Source organism: Bos indicus x Bos taurus, chromosome 25, assembly GCF_003369695.1.
Source record: "Bos indicus x Bos taurus breed Angus x Brahman F1 hybrid chromosome 25, Bos_hybrid_MaternalHap_v2.0, whole genome shotgun sequence".
Classification (NCBI taxonomy): Eukaryota; Metazoa; Chordata; class Mammalia; order Artiodactyla; family Bovidae; genus Bos; species Bos indicus x Bos taurus.
In genome coordinates this window covers 39,694,159-39,711,552 of record NC_040100.1, presented here as the reverse complement: position 1 = coordinate 39,711,552, position 17,394 = coordinate 39,694,159, and the positions used below count along the sequence as shown (strand labels likewise).

The 17,394-nt window shown below is 43.6% G+C and overlaps 1 protein-coding gene across 1 annotated transcript; it reads left to right on the top strand.

Annotated features, from left to right (window-relative positions):
• The first annotated feature begins 5,136 nt into the window (after positions 1-5,136).
• LOC113883607 (olfactory receptor 2C1) lies at positions 5,137-6,075 on the top strand. Its single transcript, XM_027527486.1, has one exon. It carries the CDS (start codon positions 5,137-5,139, stop codon positions 6,073-6,075), a length of 939 nt encoding a protein of 312 aa, XP_027383287.1.
• The last annotated feature ends 11,319 nt before the right edge of the window (positions 6,076-17,394 follow it).

Here is a 17,394-nt window from a genome sequence, read left to right as displayed (position 1 = left end):
CCTTGTTCCTGCATCCTGGCCATGCAAGTGCTTTGTGCTAATTGCCCGTGGGGGACGGAGGTCCCCCCTTGGGCTCTGCAGAATGAGCAAGAGTGAGCTGGGCTTCCAGGTGTCAAAGCCAGCGCTCCTCAGAGGGCCAGGGCCAACCCATGGTTAAAAGCCCTCTTCTTGAGGCTGGAGAGTAGCCACGCAGCACAGCTTCCTTCCTAATTTCACACTCTCCCCCCTGCTCGATCCAGCAAGCACCAGTGACAGTGTGACAGAGTCACATGGGCTCTTGAAGCCAAAGGTATGTTTCTGTAGAAGATTCATAGATTTCTACTAATGAGAATCCAGGGTATAAGAGGAGAAGAAGATGGATAAGGAAAGAGCAATCAGGGGAATTGAAGAGAGGAGAGGGAGCAGATGAAATGACCTTTACAAGCGCTGACTTTGTGTTCTTACTTCCTGGAGAAAGTTTGGAGGACATAGTGTGGGTCCCCAAGTGCATTTGTGATCTCCTCTATCAGCTGAGAGCGCTTCCTTGGTGGCACAGGGGTAAAGAACCTGCCTGCCAATGCTGGAGATGTTGTGGGTTCAATACCTGAGACGCAGGTTCCATCCCTGGGTCAGGAAGATCCCCTTGAGTAGGAAATGGTGACCCTCTTCAGTGTTCTTGCCTGGAAAATTCCACAGACAGAGGAGTCTGGCAGGCTACAGCCCATGGGGTCACAAAAGAGTTAGACATGACTGGCACACAGACATACCAGCTAAGAAAAGAGATAGGAAAGGAAGATATTTAAACTTCACAGGGGAATTATAAAACTACAAATTAAGAATTTTTATGGAATAAAATTCATTTCTAGGATGTCTAGGAGAGAAACTGGAAAATTCTTATCCTGATCACACCACCCCCAAATAAAGACACTTTTGTGTGCACATATGTGTCCTAGGAACAGAATCCTCCAGCAGAAAAGGGTCATGGCAGACTTTGGGATGGCCCAGTGCCCCTGGTCAGACAAATCTCTAAACTTAGACAAATTTCTAAGCAAAATCTTTAATTCCTTTTTCTCTTGCCAAAGAATTTGCCAATATTTTTTTATGCCAAAATTTCAGAATGTCAAAGCACAGTTTCTCTTGCTTTTAATTTAAGCCTGTTTTTGCTTTTCATAGATAGGGAGAGCACCTGCTGTACGAGCAGCTGTCTTTGAAATCCCACTGTATAGCAAAGACATTAACTGGAAGAAAAAAAAACACCTCTCTTTAATCACTTCTTCTTAAACAAGTTACTGTCTTAGACATTTTCCATAATACCTATTTTCTCTTGCTTTTTCTTCCCTAAAAATCTGCACATGCTCCGTGTCCTTTCTAAAATGTCAGGCAAGTCAGGTAAGACCTTCCAATAAGGAACTGCCTATGCAAGACAGGGCAGAAAGCTTACTTCCTGACCCTCACATCAAGCACTCCTCTGTCCGATTTTCCTTTTGAAAACCTGCTGCAAACTGCCCTCCGTTTGCAGAGGATTGTACCACGGAGAGCTATTCCTGGAGCACCACGCTTATCCAGCTTTTTCCAGTCTGAGTTTGTGGTGGGGAGTTTTCATACATATTTGATGTACTGCCATTTAACCCTCTTTTAATTTTGTAAGATCCTACGCTCATTAGAATTGCCCTCTGAGCCATCCTGCATCCAGCATTCTTTTTCCAACAGTAGCATCAGAAATCAATTTAAGGGAGCTTGGTTGTATTCCCTGATGCAAACATCAGATGTAGAGTCCCCTCTAGACATCATTGATTCCCTTCATCTCCCTTTATGTTCCTTAAATTTTAATATATACCGTGATGCCTCTAAAGAGTAATAGTTTCCATAGTTTTACTATGAACTATGCCATTTTTTCTTTTATTGATCCTATACTTACTTCCTTTAAAATTAAAACTCCTCTTTTCTAATTCTTGAATTCTGAGATTTGGGGGTGAAATTCTTGTTCACTCCATCAAACACTTCAAATCCACCTTAGACTTCATTCTTCTCAGTTCAGTTCAGTTCAGTTGCTCAGTCGTGTCCGACTCTTTGCAACCCCATGAATCTCAGCGCACCGGGCCTCCCTGTCCATCACCAACTCCCGGAGTTCACTCAAACTCATGTCCATTGAGTCAGTGATGCCATCCAGCCATCTCATCCTCTGTTGTCCCCTTCTCCTCCTGCCCCCAATCCCTCCCAGCATCAAAGTCTTTTCCAATGAGTCAATTCTTCACATGAGGTGGTCAAAGTATTGGAGTTTCAGCTTCAGCATCAGTCCTTCCAATGATTATCCAGGACTGATCTCCTTTAGAATGGACTGGTTGGATCTCCTTGCAGTCCAAGGGACTCTCAAGAGTCTTCTCCAGCACCACAGTTCAAAAGCATCAATTCTTCAGCGCTCAGCTTTCTTCACAGTCCAACTCTCACATCCATACATACAATCTTCATCCTTCTAGGCAAAGTTTATTCTGCTGTGTGGCCCTTGTGTGCCATACTACCACAATGTTATCCTACATTGAAAACCTTATCTCCAGTCTTGACCAGGTCACCATGAAAAGATGAACTTAGAACTTAGATGCAAGATAGGCACAAACTGAGCTCTCAGGAGTATCACTGTCAAGTGTCTCTAAATAAATTAAATATTTAAAAATAAATCATATATAAAAACTTCTCTGCAAGGGAAAGGAATTCAGGATTAGGTTTCCTTATTTGTTTTTATTTTTTATGATTCCCTTTCTGTTTATTGCTGAAGCTGATGTTAAAGGAAGGCTTGAATTCTGAGAACTTGTACCCACATATGGGGAGTGCCAACAGCTCAGGAGCAATTTCCGTAATAGGAGAAAGCCAACTCCAAATTCCATATCTGTTGAGGCTAATTTGCAAGTGGCCAACTGAGAATTGTGGTGAGATTTAGGGGAAGAACGGCAGAAGCCTGGGCGAAGGCGGCAACTACAGCATCCCGGATTAACTAAGAAGCAAGTCTTGGTTGCTTTTCTCAGTATCTTGAAAGTTCGAAACAAATTTACAGACAGGCCAAGGTGGGAACCATTTATGCACACATGAGCGATTCCTAAAAATCCTTCTGTACCCAAACAAACTCCATGTAGGTGCTCCTAAATTACACCATAAATGGCACATGCTCTGAGTTCAGTGTTGTCCTCTCTGAGCTCCTCTTAAAACGCGAATAGTGCCAGATCAGCTTAACATTCCAGCTTACAAGAGAACTATTGTAATTGAGAACAAGAACTCTCAATTACAAGTTGAGAGACCCTTTAAGGGAGGAAAACATCCTGAAGAGCGTCAAGTTGCTGAATTCAAACTTGAAGTTATTACAGTCATGTTTGCTTGGGGAGTTTGTGCAGATCAGGCCAAGAATCCAGCTGATATGGTGTTCCCTCCTGAATTTGCTGAGTGGCAGGGGTCAGCAACCTCCCACTCCAGGTATGCCCTGTCCTTTCCCCGTGCTGACTGGTTTATTCCTTGTTATGCACAGAGTGGGGACCAAAAGGAATTTGGGGATCACTGAGAAGCCACACAGCATCAGCCACCTGGAGACCAGATAACTTATGGAAGAAGACAGGCCATGTCTGTCTGTGTGTCTTTCTCCTCAAGGGACACAAGGGGACAGGAACTTCTAGGAGGAAGTAGGGAGATGGGTTTTAGGAAGAACAGAAATATGAGCTATCAGATTAGTAACTCAGCTCCCTTAAGACCCAAATGAATAGAATAGGCAGTCACTTCTTAAGGTATTAGGTAGAGAAAGGAAGGAGGGTTGAAAAGTGTTCTGAAATCTGTATCATCCCTGACCCAGTAGAAGGACTACATTTCTGATCTAAAGAAACAGACAATTAGAAGAGATTTCCTACCTCACTTCTGGGTGGGATCTAGCATCAGAATCTCCAGTGTTTCTGCTGCTTACTGATGGAAAGGACAGTTCGTCGGGTTTTGGCCAAGAGATGTGGCCAAGTGATCCCTGTCTGGAGCACCAGGACCAGATGGCACACTCGCACATATCCCTTGAGGAACACCTCCCATGAAGCTACTCTTCGGGTGTGGCAGCCAAGGTTCCTGTGGCCAAGTTATGGTCCAGAGGAAGAGGCAGAGCATTTACTGCCAGTCTTCAGTGTCTGGATGAGGACAGCTCACCTGATACTGTTTTTGTTTTCTTCTCAGATCCTTTTGTTTATTAGTCAAAGAAGGGGGAAGGGCTTTGGTTCATGATTTTCAGAAAAGCCTAGGTCTTGCCCAATGAAAGGAGATGGCAACTGGTCCATTATTAACAATAGGTAATTTTTGTTTATGAGATATTAAGAATTACTCCATCGTTTAAGGTGGGTACAGTGGTCATATACCTCAAAGTTTCAGAGACGGCCTCTGAAATCTTCTATTATCCTTTACTAATTATGGACACTGGATAACTGATTTAACTGCCTTTGGAGCAAACGTTGTTTCTATCTTTAGCCTGTTCCACCTGCTCATGCTTGGGCTCGAGTGAAGTTTTGTCCTACATTTACCTCTTTTAAACTCACATATTTGTATCTTCTGTATTTGGTGAGTAAGTCTGCTCATGCTGCCCATTCTTTGCATGATTTTATAAACTTATCACCTTCTCCCTCAAACTGCATCTTTCTAGACCAGGAGTTTTCACTTGGGGGCTGGTTAGGGATATAGAAAAGACAGGAAAAAAATTATTAGAACCTTCTGGGGAGCTTTTCCAAATACAGCAAGTCTGCACAACCTTTCCCTGAGTACACCAAAACTTTGGCTGGATAAATCTGTATTTTTAGAATTTCCACATTTAGCTCCAATGGTCAACTCCTTCTATCCTGTTGTCATCACTGTGTTGAACTGAAGATCCAATCTTTTTGTTCTCTATAAGGCACTTTCTTCATTCCTGTAATAACTCACGTTTGATATTCACATGGAATAAAGTTTCCATTCCTTGTAGGACTGGCAGTATTTGAGGATTGCATGAACACTTGCAATCATAAAGTTTAAACTGGTACTTAACTAAGAAGCTCAATGACATCAGAACCACACCGATGCAGATCCACCTAATCCAGCAGCTTCCTCTTCACTTGCTTTACTCCTGGTTTTCCCTGGACAGATTCCCCAAGTGACTGAAGGCAACCAAAGATGGAAAGGGCCAACAGCAGCTCCTTGGAAGGCTTCATTCTGATGGGTGTGTCTGACCATCCCCAGCTGGAGACGATCTTTTTTGTAGGCATCCTCTTCTCCTACTTGCTGACCTTGTTTGGGAACTCAGCCATCATCCTGCTTTCCAGCCTGGATGCCCGGCTCCACACACCCATGTACTTCTTCCTCAGCAACCTCTCCTCCCTGGACCTTGCCTTTACTACTAGCTCAGTCCCCCAAATGCTGACCAACTTGTGGGGAGCAGACAAGACCATCAGCTATGGTGGCTGTGTGACCCAGCTCTATGTTTTCCTCTGGCTAGGGGCCACCGAGTGCATCCTGTTGGTAGTGATGGCATTTGACCGCTTCGTTGCGGTGTGCCGACCCCTGCACTACACCACCATTATGAATCCTCGGCTCTGCTGGCTGCTGGCTGCCATTGCCTGGTTGGGTGGCTTGGGCAACTCTGTGGTCCAGTCCACATTCACTCTGCAGCTTCCTTTGTGTGGGCACCGGAGGGTGGACAGCTTCCTGTGTGAGGTGCCTGCTATGATCAAACTGGCATGTGTTGACACGAGTCTCAATGAGGCTGTGCTCAACAGCGTCTGCACATTCTTCACTGCTGTCCCACTGAGCGTCATCCTGATCTCCTATTGCTACATAGCTCAGGCAGTGCTGAAGATCCGTTCAGCTGAGGGACGGAGGAAGGCCTTTAACACGTGCCTCTCCCATTTGGTGGTGGTGCTCCTCTTCTATGGCTCCGCTATCTATGGGTATCTGCTTCCAGCCAAGACCAGCAAGCAGGACCAGGGCAAATTCATCTCCCTCTTCTACTCTGTGGTCACACCCATGGTGAACCCTCTCATTTACACTCTGAGGAACAAGGAGGTGAAGGGGGCACTGAGGAGGCTGCTGGGGAAGGGAAGAGAAGTCAGCTAAAAGAAAGGAAAATGCCTTCATCATTTACCACCTTTTCCTCTCTACATGCTTTTTCTCATTCTCTCTCTGGCCAGGGCAACATGAGGAGTACTAACCCCGGTACGAGCTTATTCTCCACAGCACTAAGCTGTTGACCCATGGCTAGTGTTATTTCTTAGGTTTTACACTTATTTACCAAATATCCTCCTGTGGACCACAGATAACAGAGCAGAGGCTGCTATCAAGGCTCAGAGGTTGTTGACTTAGCTCATGGTTACTTCTGTTCACATGTTATTTTTACATATTCATTATGGGTAATAAATATTACATGTGTAGTATTGTATTTTAGAGAATTTTGTACATTTCTAAATTCTGTACTTTTCCTAATTCTCCATTTGCAGTATCTTATATAGTTCCATAAAATCAGGCCAGAACCCAAGAACTTCACCTTTGCACCTGATCCATCCATCATCTTTTTCCATCTCTTTGTCTCTTCTTAATATTTCAGTCTGTCTGCCCTCACTCCCTACCCACATGCCTCTGTCATTGTTTACCCTCTCCTTTATGTCTACATCCCACTTTCCCTTTTGCCTCATCCAATCCTGAAGGAAGACCATTTTTCTTTTTTTGGCTAGGCCCTGAGACTTGTAGAAACTTAATTCCCCTACCAGGGATGGAACCCATGCCCTCTGGAGTGGAAGCATGGAGTCCTAACCACTGGACCACCAGGGAATTCCCAAGACTATTTTTCTTTCAATTAAATAGTTTCATTTAAATCATTTTCTCACTGGGCCTTCCCTGTGTCCAGTGGTTAAGACTATGTGCTTCCACTGTAGGGAACAGGGGTTCAATCCCTGGTCAGAGAACTAAGATCCTGCATCCTCTGTGGCCAAAAATAAAGAAATAAAAATAAATCATTTCTTCACCAAAGTCCCAGCCATCAGGTTTGCTACCAGCATTTGGATATGCTAGTGTGGTCAGTGGTTATGGAATGCTCTGCGATTCCTTAAGCAAGTTTAAGAGCCCAGGAAAGACTGTCCATCTGTAAAGCATCTCCTCTGTCTCATGATCTAGTCCTTCACCCCTTAAGTTTCTGGAATTCAGTAATCAGTCCTGCACACCATAACTCAGCAAAGAACTCAGGTACTGGAATCAGAATGCCAGTTTGTGATTCTTCACATCACTAGAATTGCCAAGGAAATCCACTCCTGCCACCACAGCCCATGTGTTCTTTTCCCAGGGAGGAAAGCTGGGTTGATATGAGAAAGTTGCTTGGCAAAACATTACCAGAGAAAAGGAGATCAATTCATTTTAGGGCTATTTTCTAGAGTCTTGTTCCTCCCACAGCACCTAAACACATGCTTTATACATAGTAGATGCTCTAAATACTTTTGTGAGTTAATTAACAAGGCTCATGAGTCTTCCTTTTTCACACTAGGAGCTAAATACATCAAGTGAACCATTTTCACATTTGCCACTTTGGGGTCATCTGGTCAATTGGACAATGCTGAACAAACAATGACAAATTTCCCCTCTTTCCATATTTCCATGCCTCCCAAAGACATCTAATTATATTGTCCCAGCCTGAATCTGTTTTTCCAGTTTCAGATCAGGGCCATGACCTATTTTCTCAGTTCCTTACACAGTAATACTGAGCTATGTCTCCAGGACTTACCACTTATCAACATTATCTTGGTCAACTCATTAAAGTCTGGAGTCTTGCAGACTCAAAATTTCTATTCATCAGCACACTCAGATAAGATGCGCTTCTCAGGACGCAGAATCACAATGACCAAGCTCCTAAAGGTGATATATAAACCAGAATGCCAACTGATTAATTTATGAGAACAGTACTTTCCAAGGAGTTATGTGTATGTTCAGTTGTTCAGTTTTGTCTGACTCTTTGCAACCCTTTGGACTGTAGCCCGCCAGGCTCCTCTGTCCATGAGAATTTTCAGGCAAGAATACTGGAGTGGAGTGGGTTGCCATTTCCTCCTCTAGGGGATCTTCCTGACCCAGGGATCAAACCAGTGTCACCTGTGCCTCCTGCATTGCAGGGAAGATTCTTTACCCGCTCAGCCACTGCAAACTTACTTGGGGGAAAATATAAAGAAAATAAATAGGCATTCTGTTCAAACACTTCAGAGTTCTGCAGAGTCTCCCTATGGAAAGTACAGGACAGTTTAAATCTAACTTGCAGTTAGGGGCATGGTAAGACAGAATTAGAGGGAGGAGAAAAAGCTTGAGACGTGAATGCATCATGGGGACAACATACACCATCATCAAAGTGCACATGTGTTTGTCCTCCATTCTCAATGGTGGGCATGAAACAAAGTCAAAAATAGGAAGAGCTGAAGCCAACACAACATTGCAAAGCAATTATCCTCCAATTAAAAATTAATTTTTAAAAAATTGGGAAAAACAATTAAATGTGAGGGCAGCTCCTTGTTTTGGGGACTTTTATGTTCCATTTCTAGGTTTCAGATGAAAAAAATATGTTTGATGCCTTATTCAGTCGGAAATTCAAAAAAAAAAAGAAAAATGAAATACCAAGAAGTATAAAAGGTTCACCAACGTTAGTAAAATAGAACTGTACAGCATTTGAAGATGCTGGTCTGGTCAGTGGATTTAAGTAAGTTTAATATCCCGTCTCAGAGAGCCCTTCAGAATCTGTTCAGATCCTAACCTCCACTGTAAACTGGCAAAATGAGTTCGGTGACTAAGTTTTGAAACTTCCAATGAAAATAGTCAGTCCTTCCCCTGTCTTCACAGCCTTCAAGCTCAATCCCACAGCTGTGGTTAGACGTTGGAATAAAGGAGATGATGAGAAATAGGAACTGAAAAGTGACTTTGGCTTGGTAAACTTATGCTGTATTATGTGAGTGTGAAATTACAGGCTAATGATTGGGTGAAAAGGTCGTTTATTTGACTATAAAGATGATTTGAACACATTGACTTTACTGGGTACTTACCCTGGGCTAGGTAACAATCTAAACTCTTTACATGAATCTCCTCTAATCCTCATGATAACCTATACCATCCCCATTTTAAGATGAGCACATTGTAGCCCAAGGGGAAACATACTCACAGCACACAGTAGTAGGGCTGGGAATAAGACCCAAATGCATTTGACTCTAAAACTTGTGCCTCTTCCAATTTTTTTTCTTTTTGAGATAATCATAAACCTACAGAAAAGTTGGAAGCATGATATAAAGGGTTTTCCCCTCCCCAGATCATTTGAGAGTAAGTTGACAATATGATACTCTGTCTTCCCTCAAATATTTTATGGTGTATCTATAACAAACAAGGACATTCTCCTATAGGACCTCCATGTAGACATCAAAATTACTAAATGAGCATCAATACATTATACTATTTAATCCTGAGACCCCATTCCGCTTTTATCAGTGGTCCCTGTGTGTCTTTCATAGCAAAAGGATTCTGTTCCAAATCACATATCGCATGTAACTGTCATGTCTCCTTAGTCTCTGTCAGTCTGAAATGGTTCCTCCATCTTTTCTTCACTTTTGGGACCCTGACACTTTAAAAGATCATCGAGTTATTCAGTGGGACATATCCCTGTTTGAGTTTATGGCTCCTTATAGTTAGATTCAGGTTATCTTTGTCAGGAACTCCTCAGACGTGATGTTGCCTTCTTCTCATTGCATGCTATCAGGTGATGCTACGGACTGAATTATCTACCATACCCCAAACTCATACATTGAAGCCCTAAGCCCCAATACAATTAATTGCATTTGGTCATAAGACCTTTAGGAAGTAATTAGAGTTAAGGGATATCACAAGGGTGTGCCCGCTCCCCAGTCTGATGGGATTGGTGACCTTACAAGGAGAGGAAGGAGAGGAAGGTCTTTCTCCACACACTGAAAGGAAAGCAAGCTTCTGTAAGCCAGGAACAAGCCCTCACCGGGAACAGTTCTTCCAGAACCTTAACCTTGGGTTTCCAGGGTCCATAATTGTGAGAAAATTAATTCCTGTTTTTCAAGTCACTCAGTCTATGGTAGTCAGTTGTGGCAGCCCAAGCAAGCTAAGTGGTGTAAATTTCAGTGTCTCTCATTGTTAATGATGTTACTTGGATCACTAAGTGAGGATGGTGTCTGTTAGACTGTTCCATTATTTCCTACTTTGTAATTAAGTATTTTATGGGGAGGTACTTTGAAACCGAGGCTTCCCAGGTGTCACTAGTGGTAAAGAACCCGCTTATCAACACAGGAGACCTAAGAGATGTGGGTTCAATCCCTGGGTTAGGAAGATACACTGGAGGAAGGTGTGAAAACCCACTCCAGTATTCTTGCCTGGAGAATCCCATGGACAGAGGATCCTGGCAAACTACTGTCCATGGGGGCACAAAGAGTTGGAAATGACTGAAGTGACTTAGCATGCGCACATGCACTTTCAAACTACTTACATATCCTGATACTAATTAAACTCAGTTTACTCTTTTATTTATGTATATCTTACAGAATCAATGTTTCCTGTTTTATTCTATGGTTTATAACTTGTTAATATCATTATATTGTTCTCCCCTGTTTAACCACTGGGAGTCCATTCAAGCTGACTTTTGTTTTTTTGACTTGTCCCCATATGCCTTGAGCATTTCTTGCTTGCTTCCACATCAAGATGTCCCAGGTTTATGTTTTATTAACCCTCTATGACACTCTTTTTCATCACCTGAAAAATGAATATAGTAGATGGCAGGAACAATGTAAGGATCAAAACAGGTAGTGCATGTTCGAGTGCTTGTTGCTAAGTCACTTCAGTCGTGTCCGACTCTGTGTGACCCCATAGATGGCAGCCCACCAGGCTCCCCCGTCCCTGGGATTCTCCAGGCAAGAACACTGGAGTGGGTTGCCATGTCCTTACTGATCTAACAAAGATGAGTTATACTTAATCAAAAGATGGAATGTTTACCCTGAGGAGGTTTATTAGTCTGTTTCACATCCCAGTTCTCTCCATTTATATGCTGATGGAGAGCTACTCTCACTGTGCAACCAGGTTGTTTATAACTGATAGATGGATGATGTGGGGTCAGAATAAAGGCAGGGAGAAGCCGCCACTATTCTTTTCCTCACACTGTCATCCCAACCCATCAGCTCCCTCTTCACAATATATCCAGAATATCCCAATCCAGAATCACACACACATGTGAAAATTAGGAAAGTATCTGAATGTTCATCAAAAGGAAAATGATTTAAGAGTGAACTTGTAATGGGGAACGTCAAAAACAGGAGTTAAAAAAAAATGAGGTTGATATATTGAAACAAAAGCTTGAAGATATACTAAGCAGGCAAAATTGCAGATTATGGTTCAGCAAGATACACACACTAAACAGTTATTTCCTCTTGAAAGGGAGTGTAATTTTGGAGATAAGAGATGAGAGAATTCATTTTTTTAAGTGAGAATGTTTTGCAGTACTTTTGGTATATGAAAAATTAAAATGTAGGGGAAAAAGCGTTGGGTTAGAGGCGAGTTCTAGTCCTACTTCTGTGATTACACAGTCACTTAAACACTGTTGCAATTTTCTCATCTAGAAGATGATAACAGAATTGGCTTTATAGGATTGATGTCAGGATAAGTTACTGTGTTGTTATTGTTCAGTTGCTAAGTCGGTTCCCACTCTTTGTGGCCCCACGGACTGCAGAACGCCAGGCTTCCCTATCCTTCACTATCTCGTGGAGTTTGCTCAAACTTGTCCGTTGATTTGGTGATGCAATACAACCATCTCATCCTCTGGCACCCCTGTCTCCTCCTGACCTCAGTCTTTCCTAGCATCAGAGTCTTTTCCAATGAGTTGGTTCTTCAAGTCCCATGGCCAAATATTGGAGCTTCAGCTTTATTGTTGGCCCTTCCAATAAATATTCAGGGTTGATTTCTTTTAGGATTGACTGGTTTGATCTCCTTGCCATCCAAGGGACTCTTCAAGAGTCTTCTCCAGCACCACAGTTCAAATGCTACTGTGTATGTGTATAAAGAGTACACCGTACACAGAGTACATCATGAGAAACGCTGGGCTGGATGAAGCACAAGCTGGAATCAAGATTGCTAGGAGAAACATCAATAACCTCAGATATCCAGATAACACCACCCTTATGGAAGAAAGTGAGGAACTAAAGAGCCTCTTGATGAAAGTGAAAGAGGAGAGTACAAAAGTTGGCTTAAAACTCAACATTCAGAAAGATCATGGTATCCGGTCCCATCACTTCATGGCAAATAGATGGGTCAAACAATAGAAACAGTGACAGACTTTATTTTCTTGGGCTCCAAAATCACTGCAGATAGCGACTGCAGCCATGAAATTAAAAAACGCTTGCTCCTTAGAATAAAAGCTATGACCAACCTAGACAGCATATTAAAAAGCAGAGACATTACTTTGTCAACAAAGGTCCTTCAAGTCAAAGCTATGGTTTTTCTAGTAGTCATGTATAGATGTGAGAGTTGGACTATAAAGAAAGCTGAGTGCCGAAGAATTGATGCTTTTGAACTGTGGTATTGAATAAGACTCTTGAGAGTCTCTTGAACTGCAAGGAGATCCAACCAGTCCATCCTAAAGGAAATCAGTCCTGAATATTCATTGGAAGGACTGATGTTGAAGCTGAAACTCCAATACTTTGGCCACTTGATGTGAAGAACTGACTCATTTGAAAAGACCCTGATGCTGGGAAAGATTGAAAGCAGGAGAAGGGGACAACAGAGGATGAGATGGTTGGATGGTATCACTGACTCGGTGAACATGAGTTTGAGCAAGCTCCGGGAGTTGGTGATGGACAGGGAGGCCTGGTGTGCTGCAGTCTATGGGGTTGCAAAGAGTTAGACACGACTGAGCAACTGAACTGAACTGAAGACATCAGATACCTTATGGGTGGAATAGAGACTAGCAGCCCACAGTGTTCAGTTTTTTTGGAAAGAATGAAATCATGTCTTGTGAAGTTTGGGTGGGGAGGGGCAAAGGCACTAAGGCTGGAAAGCACAAAGCCTGTTCCAAGACATGGGAGCAGCTCACTTGTGCTGGATTGTAGGCTGTGTATAGGAGAGTGGGCAGTGAGGCTGGAGGTGTAGGTTAGGTCTTGAATGCAAGGGAGAGCCCTGCAAGTTAGGTGGTCTGGGCTTATTTCAGCAGTCTTAGGTAGTCTTGAAGGCTTTTGAGCAGAGAAGTTTATTCAATTGGATTAGATTTGTAGAAAGTCAAGAATCTGCTCGCCCTGTAGGAAGACCATGTGGCAGATGGGAGACCCTTGTACCAGCCTGGCCTAATGATAGTGCCCCAAGACCAGGGGTTCTTAACCGTGGGCCATGTTGCCACTCAAAGATATTTGGCAGAATCTGCAATCATTGCCAGGACTGGCAGGTGCTCCTCATAGCTGGTAGGTGGAGGCCAAGGGTGCGGCTAGACATCCTGTGATGCATAGGCCACCCATCGACACAGACAACAAAGACCTGTCTAGTCCCAAATGTCAATGGTGGTGAAGCTCGGAAATCCCGCCCTGGAGCCATGGAATGGACACCAAGGGGAGAAAGAGAGAGCTCAGGGACATTTCAGCCAGAGACCAGTCTGTCTCCTTTCATAGTCTTTATAATGCTTAAGTACTGGACACCCAGTTAATCAGGTATAAAGACCCAGACTTCCTTGTCTTGTTTTGCCCTTTCATTCCTTTACAAAATATTTATCTGGTGCTGTGATTCAGCAATGAACAAATCACCCATTCTCCAAGAACCTTACATTCTTATACAGATGATAGACATTAAACCAATAAATACATATCAAGTAGTGAGATATGCTGCCAAGGAGTTCCTTTAAGGTGGAGCTTCTGTTACTACCACCACAAACCATTTACTCTGCATCTTGTATGTGCCAAAGCCCTGGGCCAGATGCTTTACAAATAGTATTTCTAATCTTTTTCACTATGCTGCAAGGCCAGCATAGTTATGCTCACATGACAAACAGTAGCTTAGAGAAGTTGAATATTTTCCCTAAGGTCAGTTACTATGGAGATGAGCTGGGACTGGACACTGGATCCACCTAATAGTCAAAACATTTCCATTAGGTAACACTGACTTGAATGGGAGAAAAAAATCTGTGCCTTCTCACCCAAACTTAGCAAAGTGAAGTAGAAATGAAGTTTTTATTGGAGAGGCCTAGCTGGCCAGACCAATAAGACCCTGCCGCTGTCAGGCAGGGCACTGGGATTCTTACTCTTCTGTTCTATCCAGTCACACATACCATGCCTCCATGGAAGGGGCACCTCTTGACCATCCTCTGCAAAAAGTGAGATCTCTGATGTCTCCTTTTGTTTCTTTTTAATTGGTCTCTTTCTGCTTTTTCTCACCTTGGGCTATAAAAGTTCTTTGGATCATGTCTAATCTATACTGTGTGATTAACTAGCTCTTAATTAGTGCCAGGGATGACAGCATCCTTGGAAGGTAGTTGGTCGTAATGGGTGTGACATGAAACCTCAGCTGTGCCTTCCTCCTCCCAAGGAGGCTGGGCCTATGGCCCCTGCCACAACAAGGCTGCCCTGGTGGTTTGAGCATGTAGTATAAGGTCTGTGTTTCAAGGTTTCACAGAAATTGGTAGCCAGAATGTTGAGAGAGTGAAAAATTCAAGGTTTCGAAGTTGATTTGACTCAGGTTCAAAATCTAGCTCTTTCACGTAGTCACTATGCAAGTCACTTGACCCATGATAGCAGGTGTGCCTTGGGACTACTAGGAAACCCAGACTTGATTTGCAAATCTCAGTAAATCCCCAATTTATGGAAAACTCCAGAAGTGCCACTGGAATGGCCAACTGTACAGGGAATGCCCAAGCAGTTTCAGGAGCACAGCTTCCTCCAGATGCCAGAACAGGGTGGCGTAAGTTCAAAGTCCTACAGAGCCAGGTTAAATGCTAGCATCCTGTGACCTGCACATGTGAAACCCCTCTGTCCTTTTCTTGGTCTCTACCCAGAAGCCAAGCTGAGGATGAGCAACAGGAATGCATGGAAGCTGGAGCTGATGATGATGAAAGCAAGAATTTGCCTGTTATGTCAGCAATGCCACGGGCACAGTCTGGCCCAGGACCCCAGAAGTCCTGGCTGTCCCCAAACTGACTGGTAAGGCAGTCCCTCACAGCAGAGGCAGAAGGGAGGTGACAAGAGAAGTCTGGTAGGAGGCCTGAAAGGTTGGCTCTGGCTTTGGCTGTGACCCCATCTGCCATTTTAGGCTGAGGAACCAGAGCAGATGTGTGAAAAGGTAAGGTGTGTAGACTTCAGTGTACTCTGGGTTGTGAGAATATTTTTCAATCTTGTCTGTAGGAAGTGGTTAGCAGTCCTTGGGATAAAAGGAATACTGTCAACTGAAAAATTGTATCAATTAGTTAAAATGTTTCAGTGAGGAAGGGAGGTATAGACACTATATGGAGAGCCCTAGTATTAAATGTACAGGGGAAAATGGGCTTTTTAATTGGTATCTGAAGGGCTGAAGCAAACCAGGAGTATAAGTCACACACCTGAGGAAATGGATAGACCTGGGATGTTGCCTTTTGTACAGCCTACTTCAAATTTATTCTCAACTGGCTGGTGAAGTGATCAGGCTGATTTGTCAGCGGGATGTAGACACTAAGGTAACAGAGGGGGCAACCATAGGAAGCTGTGACCACGCAGGGAGTAATGGGATTACAGGAGACAGGTTGGGTTCATCAGAACTTGGAAGCTTGGAAGGGTGGCCCTGCAGAGCTGGGACTCAGATCCTGAGGCTTGCGGGCTGGGTGGTGCTGCCTGATATACTCTATTTCTGAGGGACCCAGTGAGGCTGGTTCTGGAAGGAAAATACAGTGTGTTTCACTCACTGCCTTCCATTTGGCTTCTATGTAATACCTGGTACTTTATAGGCAATCAGATATTTTTTGAATGAATGAATAACTGAAGATATTCTCCAGTTCTGTCTGCTCCAGACACTCCTAAAACACTGACAGGCAAGGCCTGGGTGCTCTAGTACTCTGGGTTCCTTCTCCTGCCCAGCAGACTAGAGGGTAAGGTGGTTTGGAGAGTGGAGGCACTCGAAGAATTCCAGGAGTCCAGCAGCTGTATCCCAGTTTCCCTGATCACCACACACCCAGGAGTGGGAGTGTAAGGCCTCCTCAGACAGCCATTTTGCTTTTTTGCATTTCTTTTTCTTGGGGATGGTCTTGATTCCTGTCTCCTGTATAATGTCATGAACCTCCATCCATAGTTCATCAGGCACTCTGTCTATCAGATCTAGTCCCTTAAATCTATTTCGCACTTCCACTGTATAGTCATAAGGCTGCAATGGCACAGGAACAGCTGATAGGAGCTATCCCACATCCAAGGCCAGGGGTGGCGGCCGAGAGGAGATACCCCACGTCCAAGGTAAAAGAAACCCAAGTAAGACTGTAGGCACTGAGAGAGGGCATCAGAGGGCAGACAGATTGAAACCATGATCACAGACAACTAGCTAGCCAATCTGATCACATGGACCACAGCCTTGTCTAACTCAGTGAAACTAAACCATGCCATGTGGGGCCACCCAAGATGGCCAGGTCATGGTGGAGAGGTCCGACAGAATGTGGTCCACTGGAGAAGGGAATGGAAAACCACTTCAGTATTCTTGTCTTGAGAACCCCATGAACAGTATGGAAAGGCAAAAAGATAGGACACTGAAAGATGAACTCTCCAGGTTGGTAGATGCCCAATATGCTACTGGAGATCAGTGGAGAAATAACTCCAGAAAGAATGAAGGGATGGAGCCAAAGCAAAAACAACACCCAATTCTGGATGGTACTGGTGATAGAAGCAAGGTCCAATGCTGTAAAGAGCAACATTGCATGGGAACCTGGAATATTAGGTCCATGAATCAAGGCAAATTGGAAGTGGTCAAACAGGAAATGGCAAGAGTGAACATCGACATTCTAGGAATCAGCGAACTACGATGGACTGGAATGGGTGAATTTGACTCAGATGATCATTATATCTACTACTGTGGGCAAGAATCCCTTAGAGGAAATGGAGTAGCCATCTTAGTCAACAAAACAGTTCAAAGTGCAGTACTTGGATGCAATCTCAAAAACAACAGAAAGATCTCTGTTCATTTCCAAGGCAAACCATTCAATATCACAGTAATCCAAGTCTATGCCCCAACCAGTAATGCTGAAGAAGCTGAGTTGAATGGTTCAATGAAGACCTACAAGACCTTCTAGAACTAACACCCCCAAAAGATGTCCTTTTCACTATAGGGGACTGGAATGCAAAAGTAGGAAGTCAAGAAACACCTGGAGTAACAGGCAAATTTCGCCTTAGAGTACAGAATGAAGCAGGGCAAAGGCTAATATAC

Coding starts and splice junctions, on each gene's coding strand:
- LOC113883607 (XM_027527486.1), top strand. CDS start 5,137: ATGGAAAGGGCCAACAGCAGCTCCTTGGAAGGCTTCATTCTGATGGGT.